At 46.5% G+C, this 9,418-nt stretch overlaps 1 protein-coding gene across 1 annotated transcript; it reads right to left on the reverse strand.

The window, feature by feature from the left end:
* Positions 1 to 250: 250 nt before the first annotated feature.
* Positions 251 to 6,165, reverse strand: LOC130881096 (GTPase IMAP family member 6-like). The gene is given in 4 exon segments (XM_057780337.1): positions 251 to 596; positions 598 to 1,078; positions 2,504 to 2,588; positions 5,909 to 6,165. Coding segments are annotated over 4 exon segments (909 nt in total). The 5' UTR covers positions 6,095 to 6,165; the 3' UTR covers positions 251 to 439.
* Positions 6,166 to 9,418: the final 3,253 nt, after the last annotated feature.

A 9,418-nucleotide genomic window follows, 5' to 3' on the forward strand; every position in this document is an offset into this window, starting at 1 on the left:
TGTCTGTGGATCTGGATGTAAACTTCCAGCTACTCCTCCAGCTCTGTGTCTGCTGCTGCTTCCATGCTTCCCGCCATGTTCCCAGCCATGACGATAATGGATTAAGCCTCTGAAACTGTAAGCCAGTTCCAATAAATGCTTTCTTTTATAGGAGTCGCCATGGTCATCACAGCAAGAGAACACTAACTAAGACGCTCCTGCGTGTGGTCATGGTGTCTCTTCACAGCAAGAGAACACTAAGAAACTCCTGTGTATGGTCATGGTGTCTCTTCACAGCAAGAGAACACTAACTAAGAAACTCCTGCGTGTGGTCGTCCTCCAGTTGTCAGGATGCCCTCCCTATCAGGAACCTACAGGTCTCTCGGAAGCCATCAGGATCTGGGACAGCCTTTCAGCCAGGACTCCTCGAGGGATTCCTCCTCAGAGCCTTGCTCTGTGGTTAAACTGCTTTGCTGGGAACATTTGGAAGTTTTGTGGTGTAACAGTGGCCCTCGTTTTCCCACAAGACCAATTCGATTTTCTCCTTAAGGTCCTCCAGTTGGGCCTTCCGCTCATCCCCTTGTGCCCTGTTGTTGAAGCCACAGTGTCGCCTCTCATGCAACATGCAGATCATCCAGGCTCTTATTGTTGTTCTCTTGAACATATTCCTCCACGGAACCCCCAGCCAGGTCCTCCTTCCGAGTGAACACCAGGATGGTGTAAGCCAGGATCCCTTCTCCAAAGATCTCCTGGAGGCGCCTGGCAGCTTGCTGGTCTTCTGCCGTGTACCGGCCCACCTGTATCACCAGGAGCACCACATGGGGCCCTGGAGAGGCCAAGACTTCACAGATCTTCTCAGCTGCCACCTCAGGCTGATACTGAGATGACAAAATGTCCCGGGTGTCGATCACCTCAACCTCCTTTCCATCCCACTCTCTACTCCCTTTCTGGAAGGTCAAGGTCACTGGTCTAGCGCTGATTTTGGACTCAAATACTTGCCTGCCAAGGATGCTGTTTCCTGTTGCACTTTTCCCACTTCCTGTTTTCCCCACCAGAAGGAGCTGCAGTTTCTTTGGGGTGAGCTCTTTCTCCTTCAGACCTAGAAGAATTTGACAAAGCAAACCATGAGAGGGAAATGGGACAGAACCTATCCTCTCTGCTTATCAGAGGCCATGACCCCCACTCGTCTGAGAAACAGAGCTCCAGCATGAGGAGCTTGCAAGACAAAAGCCAGCATCTGACCCTGAGTCTTCCCTAAGCTTACTTTCTCAGCCTGGGTCCTGGAAGGCAGAGGCAAACATTCTACAAAGAGGGACATCAGAGCCCCCAGCTGAGAAGGGAGACTAATATGTCAACTAAACACTGGCTAATCCAGTGCTAAAATTTTTTAATATGCCCGAGGCTGGGGACTGGGCAGGAAATGCCCTTCTCCTAGCCCTGCAAGTCCTATGACCCAAACCACATATAGTGACAAATGACAGTTTCCAAGTGTGGTCCCCATGGAAGACACTGATGGGTCTCAGATCACAGAGCGTTAACTCTACCAAACACTGCAAGGTTCTGCCTTCAAACCTCAGCACCCATGGTTTTGCTTCTGCACGTCTGCACCCTAGGCTGAACTGCAATCGTCTTGGCTCTCCCGAGCTTCTCCAAAGGGAATAGAAGGAATTTGAGTGGATACATGGAAGTTTCGATTAAGCACGGACGTTGGATGTCCATTCCTGCCTGCCGAGCTCAGGTGCAGCTAGGGCCAGAGAGAAACTCTTTTCAGCAGCTGCAGCTCAAACGGAAAAGCTAAATGCACTGTGAGACGCAGAGAGGGGACTTTTCAAGTAATGGCACCAGCTCTGCTTCCCGTAAGGAGCGAAAAAGGCTTAGCCTGTGTTGGTGACTTTCCCATGTGGTAGAATAACTGGGCTGTTTTTCCCTGATGGTCCTGGTCCTTCGAATTCTTAAGGAAAAAAATCATTCATGTTAAGATGCAATAAGTCACAAATAATTTCTTCTAGAAAGAAAACATGGGTAGGTTCCTAGCATCTCCAAATGCGCTCTCCTTAGGTTAGGTGGCGAAGGTGAATCTCTGAGAAGACGGAGCCCAGTCCCTCCTAGTGGCCACTGGTGACGCTCTGCTTGCTTGCATGGCACTGTCAACCCATGTGACACATCAGACACAGCTAACCACACACAAGGACTGCTGACGTCCAGAGCTGGGAGCCGTCTTCTTATCACGTCCAGACCAGCATGTCCTTCTCAGGGAGGAGCTTAGATATGAAGGCTCTTTTCCTTGGAACTGGCATTTGTTACCCCTAAGGCCATCCACCTGGCAGGGGTCCCTTCCTTTCCTTAGTTTTCCCTGGTGTAAAGAGGATCCCTCTTGCTCTATTTTGGCTACAGTGGGTAAACCTATGTAATGAGGGCCTTCAGCTGTCCCTCCCAGCACTCAGGCTGTGGTCTCGCGTCCATCTGCACACCAGTGTTCCCATCCACGCCTCCCCAGTTCTCCTCTGCTAGGAAAGCAGTGTACCTTTTGTCAGCCCTTGATCAGAGTCCAGGGGCGACTGCCTTGTGGGGTCCTTCTGGGGACCGAGTTCACATTCTTCTTCTTCCATCTACAGAAGACAACAATACATTTAAATACATGTAAATAACATTTGTGTGTGGTGTGTGCGTGCGCTCGTGAACATTTGCATGCACAGGTGGTTATGTGCCGTGTGCACATGGAGAGGTTAGAGAACAACGCTCTCCTCCCCCATGGGTTCCAGGAATCAAACTCAGGAGTTAAGTTCTCATGGCAAGCCCTGCTATCCATTGAGCCGTGTCTCCAGCCTATAAACTTTAACTGATAGTGTTTGAAGGGACGTTTGTCTTTTCCTCGTGAGAGGAAAGTTATTTCACACATGTGGGGTGTATGTGTGCTTGATAAGGAGTGGGAAAGAGGAGTATGGGGCACTTTCTGGGGGCTTTAGGAACCCTACCCCCCAAAAGTGTGTCCTCCACCATGAGTTTAAGAGATTATTTGTCATGGAGAAAGGAGCCACTGAATTGGTTTGGGCAGACAGTGTCCAGAGCTGTGTACTGAGGGCCCGGGGTGGGGAAATGGGATCAGGAGGAGAAGAATGGTGAAGAAGAGGGAGAAAGAGGTACCATGGTCTTGATTTTGTGTCTCAGACCATGTAAGATCTACATGGGCAGGGTCAGGAAGTTCTGGGGAGGGTGCAACTTTGGGTCTTGAGTCCAGAAAGAACCATCTAGGCTTTAGCACTGAGAACTGACATGACTGAGAGCTGGTGGCTGTGTTCAGTAGTGGCAAGGAAGGTGGCAGCCATGGGGACCTTCACAGTGCAAGACAGAGCCCTGGGGTGAACTGGGCGCCTCAGTGTGTAACGGAGACACCATCATTGGCCAGGATGCGCACATTCCTGGTCCTCAGTATCCTTTCAGGGTGAATTTTCGGGCTAAATCTAAAGAGACCTGCTCCTGCAATGTCACAGTATGGTCACAGTTACCAATCACCTTTAGCTCTCTTTGCACATTAGGGCCGCAGCATCCCAACCAGGAGCTGCCAACACTGCTCTGATGCTTCCTCGCTTCCTGGCCAGTACCATCTCTGCCTCAAGAGCCTGCAGTGCTGTTATTAGATTGATTATTAGATTCCTGACAGGGTTGGGAAGAAAACTGCATGATCCATGACTTTCTCAGGACCCTCACAGCCAGACTAGACAATCTGGACAAAGGCTCTGGGGTGGGGAGCCCCAGTGCGGACCTGGACTTGCTGTCACCACACTGTTGGGTGCTCTGCTCTACTCAACCAGAAGATTGCCCCGTCTCCTCAGAATCCCGGGAAAAGCCAGTGGGAGCCACTGAAGACACGGCTTTGCAATGCTCAGCAAATGTCTGGCTTAATGTGGATGGGTTAACAGGTGGATGCAGGTTCCTGAAGAAAGTCTGGCGGCTCCCAAGGAAGCAAGCCAGGTCGACAGCTTCATTCAGCTCTGGTCAGCCGTCTCCTGGCTTGAGCAGCGTTCCCACTGCCTTGGCAGCCTCTGTGTCCCCTGCTCTGTGACCCGGTGGTCTACAAGCTACAGACCCATCAATCTTTGCAGTGTGTCTTCACTGATCCTCATTGGTTCTTTGGAGAACAGTGAATGGACAGGAAATAGTTCCCAACAGATGAAACTGGAGGGTGCAAAGCTCAGGAACCACCCAGGGCGACAGTTACATACCCAGCCCTGTGCCCACGGCACTGTCGAAGGAAGGTGGCCGCGTCTTCGGAGTCTTCCCGGCCCTCCCCAGACAGTGCCACACACACACGCAGGGTACACTTTGAATTTTTATCTCCAGCTCAGATGAGAGAGACATTATCACCCTGGTTACATTGCTCAGAAAGAGAGCGAAATTTTAAAAAGTGCCTCAGGGAGCCTTGCCCACTGGGGGATGGCAGACATGGCTCAGAGGTAGAGCACTTGCAGGGAGTGTGCAAGACCCTGGCTTCAGGTCCCAGCACCGATAGAAAAACAAGCATGAAGCATAAAGGTCACCACAGAGCACAAAGTTCTCCTGGCTCCGTGCTACAGCTCTTTCTGTCATGCCACTTACATATATGTGTGTGGTGTGTGTGTGTGTAGACACAGCCACACACACAGGTTCGTAAACACACAGACATGTAACACATATGACATAGAAATACATGTATCATACAAAACAAGCTCCATGATTTTCTGTGGGCTTACCCCCCTATTTTTCTTTTACTGAAAGTAGATTTTTTTCTTCATACAAAATATTATGATTATGGTTTCCCCTCCCCCAAACCCCTGAGATCATCCCCACCTCTCCTTCGGTCAGAATCCACACCCTTTCTGTCTCCCCTTAGAAAACAAATAAAGAATAATAATAAAACAAAAAAGATAAAACAAAAACAAACCAACCAGAATAGGACAAAATAAGTGAACAAACAAACAGGTGAAGAAGAGCTAAAGAAAACATAGGAGAAACACATATAGATGTGGACACACACGGTAACACAGAATCCCATAAAAACTCAAAACCGGAAGTCGTAAATGCTCTGACAAAACGTTATGAGGAAGAACCTCTAACCAAAGATGCTGAGTTCATTTCGTGTTAGCTATCTTTTGCTGGGCATGGGCTCAAAACCAAAAATCAGTTTTGTGGGCTTTATGAATCATTTCATTCTGTTTTGGCTTTTTCTTTTTGTCTTACTGGTTTTTTAATTTGGTTATTTTGATTTTCAGGTTTCTTAATTTTTATTTTATATTTTAAGAGAGAGAGCATAAAGTTTGATTGGTAAATTACGGGATAAGGAGAAGGGGAAAATGATCAAAATATATTCTATGGAAAAAATTTAAGTAAAAAATATAAACAAGATATCCACCATACACTCACCATGACTACTTGTAAACACACATGAACATATACTTGTGGCACACATTTATGCAGTTGAAAACACATACACATATACACACAAACAACACACACATATAAACACATATACAAATCCAAACATGACACATACAATCCATAAAAATACAGTGTACCCCATTCATACACATACATGTAAACATGCAAGCAAATGAACAGAAATGTACATACATAGCCACTCACACATGTCTATGGTGCACAAATATACATACAACATGTACAGAAACATAAGCTTTATGCACATATATAATACAATCCCTATACACAGCATGCGTACACCACACAGGCACATAAACACACATATACACAAACACAAATGTTTATAAACAGTGCATATCCTCAAACAAACACACACTTACAAGACGTACATATACACAAATGACATATACACACATGTGAAAACATGTACAAATCCAAACAAGACAGACACCACATACACATACATGTAAACATACACACACACACACACACACACACACACAGTGGGACTTACATCAGGACTGGCTGACAGGCAAGAATGGCTGTTTCCTGTCTCCTGTGGCATTGCACGCTCATGGAATTTCTGGCTCTCCTGGTGGGGCCGAGATGAGGATCTTTTGTAGATGGAACAGAACGGCCAGGAAAAGGTTTCCACAGTATAGGAGCCAATGGACTCTGCTCCCCTGTAAAGCCGATCCATCTTTCAAGTCATGTTTCATCAGCTCAGTATGCTCTGAGCTCAAGAATGGCCCTTCAAAGAGGAGCTCGCCGTGAGAGGAGAAACAGGAAGTGATCAGAAACAGAAGCCAGATTCTTCCACTGACAGGCTAGAGAAGGATTTTAAAGGAACGTAGTGTCGTGCGTGGTGGTTAATTTCATCCTGATCCAGGTAACACAGTTTGGAGAATTAGGAAGCTGCAGATCTCCGGAAAGCTAGTCTCAGGGACAGGACCCCCTGATCCACCTTTGGATGTGATCCACCATTTGGAGCTTAGCTCATTTTCCAGAGTGACCCTATAGTTTCAGAACTGGACAAGCAACCACCGTCCCGCCCCTCCCCTAGTCCTTCTTCTAAATATCTTTTCTTGGAACTGTTAAGTTTAAACCTGGAACAAATAACTGAGGTTCCTATGTAACTATCAAAGTGGACCTGGCCTCCAGGTTCTCCCAGCATCCCTTAGTCCCGCGCTGTTACAGGGTATGGCTGGCACACCCCACCCTCTACCCTGAACTCTCCAGCCCAGGGGCGGGGCTGCCCTTCCCCAGAGGCTTTTCCCTATAGAATCCAGATGTTTCAGCTGCACTTCCCCAGAGGCTCTTCCCTGTAGAATCCAGACGTTTTGACTGCATTTCCCCCGAGGCTCTTCCTATAGAATCCAGATGTTTTGGCTACCCTCCCTAGGGACTCTTCCCTATAGAATCCAGATGTTTTGGTGCCCTTTCCCTTTTGTTCCTTTGACTCCTGGCTGCTGCACTTGGTTAGCTCTCTCCCCTCTCCTTCCCCTCCCCCTCTCCTCACATGGCCCAGCTCAACCTGCTCATGCCCACTCTAGACTCTCCCAGATGTCCCTGTCGCTGACTCTGGCTATGGTCTCCCACATGTCCATAATAAACTCCTCTCCATCACACCTGGAGCAGTCGTGTCCTTTCCTATGCTTTATTTCTTTCTTACACTCATCAGCAAGCTCCAAGCACTCATTCTTCCTAAGATCTCCATGTGTAGGGGTCTTTTAAATTTACCAGTCAGGTCCCAAGTTTTTGATCACTAACACATTATTATAAACAATATAATTATTATTATAAAAACATAAGTAATACAACTTTTACTAGTTTGTGGAGACAGGCTCTCACTATATGAAGCATGCCAGCCTAGAACTCAGAGAGCTGCCTGCCTTTGTCTCCCAAATGCTGGAATCCACTGATTTAAAAGAAAAAAAAATGTTTTTGATTTTTAGTTATGTGTATGTGCATGTGTCTGTGGTGTGTGTTCTCGCATGCTCACACACACACACACAAGTCTACACATACGAATACAGGTGCCTGTGGAGGCAGAGGTGTTGGATCTTCTGGAGCTGGAGTTACAAACTGGTGTGAGCTGCAAGATTTGGGGCAAGCAGTATACATTTTTTCTTTTTGTTTTTTGGTTTTGCTTTTGTTTTCATTTTTGAGAGAGGGTTTCTCTGTGCAGTCCTGGCTATCTTGGAACTCACTCTATAGACCAGGCTGGCCATGAATCAGAGACCCACCTGCCTCTGCCTCCCGAGTCATAGGATTAAAGGTGTGCACACCACTGCCCAGCAGAGCATACTCTCTTAGCTGCTGAGCCATCTCTCTAGTCCTCACTGAGTGCTGGGGGGCAACTTTATTATAAAAGTAAAAGAAAAGAGAGCGACATAAAACCAGGGAGTTACTGACCTTGTATTTGAGAAACTGAGGCAGTGACAGGTGCAGTCTTGGGGGCTTTCATGGTGCTTGTAGGTGTTCTGGTTCGAATCTTACCCTTCGTGCACGTCATTCTTGAAGACAGTTGCTCACGAATGTAGGGGGTACATTTCTATCAACTAAAAATGGAGGTGCAAGTAGACCGAAATATTTCCCCAAAATCTGTTCACAGTGTGTCAGTGCATATGACATTCCCCTGAGCCTGAGCTTTGCATGGTGTTAACCATTTTAAAGCTTTTATGCACAAAGGTTTTTTTTTTTTTTTTTTTTTTTTTTTTTTTTTAATGTGCTATGAGTTTTTTGGTGGCAAGCGCATCTTCTATGACTTTGATAAGTCTCTCTATTGCTCACCATCCCTAGGGTCGGGCCAGCTACAGTATGAGATAGATTAATGATGGACAAAGACAATCAGCTGAGGGGCTGGAGAGATGGATCAGTGGTTAAAGAACACTGACTGCTCTTCCAGAGGACCCGGATTCAATTCCCAACTCCCACATGGCAGCTCACAACTGTTTGTAACTCTAGGATCTGACATCCTCACACAGATATACATGCAGGCAAAACACTAAAGCAAATAAAATAAAAGATAAATTATGAAAAGAAAAATGTTTAAAAAAAGAAAATCAGACATTGTGTATGTGTATGTATACATATGAGCATGCATTGCTACAGCAATACATGTGTGGAGATCAGAGGATGGCTTTGCAGAAGCCATATTGGTTCCAGGAACTGAACTTAGGTTGCAAGGCATTTGATTTCCAGCTTCACAATTTTATAATCACAGCACAGCCCCTGGTGCATGGGGGATCTGGCAGCGTGCATTTCTGCATACGATGCCGTTCACACTGTGACACCTCATGCAAAGCCCCCGCAAAATCAACAGCCACCTTTCCATATCCTCTATGAAAAGACCAGCTGTCAGCTCATCTGTCATCAACCTTCCTTCATCTGGAAATTTGGGGTTCTGAGGAAGGTTTTGTTTTTTTTCTGAGATCTCTACAGACACCAAAACATTTGTATACCCACACACATACACAGGAAAAAATAAACGTGAAAAAAATGAGAACAACACAAAAGCATATAACCGCAGAAGGTTCAGTGGGAGCTTGTGGGATCCTAGCGACCTGAGTTCAGTCCTTGGAATTCATGGACAGGCGGAAGGACAGAGTCACCTGCACAGATCACCTCTGACTGTCGCATGGGGGCTGTGTCCAATGCAGGTGTATGTCCTCTGCCTCAGACATAAGTAAATAGATGTAAAAGAACGTGTTTAAATCAAGAATAGAGGCATGCTGAGAAGGAAAAAAAGTGAAGGGATTCTATACTTTTCCTATGAAAATTAATTGACAGGAAACTACAGAGCAAGATTTGAACCCCTGCACATCCCAGCCGTTGATAGAGCATTAAGTCACAGCCAATAGCAAGTGCTGTGAGCAGAGAAAGGGGTGGGACCAAGGCGTGGATGCACCTTTAACTATGAAATAAGAACACCCGCCCACCTTTACATGACATCAGATGCTGTCCTTGGCATGGAAGGTCACAAAAGTGTGGCTAACTGCTATGTCTCATGTTTCTGTCACCA

Source organism: Chionomys nivalis, chromosome 1 (assembly GCF_950005125.1).
Source record: "Chionomys nivalis chromosome 1, mChiNiv1.1, whole genome shotgun sequence".
NCBI lineage: Eukaryota > Metazoa > Chordata > Mammalia > Rodentia > Cricetidae > Chionomys > Chionomys nivalis.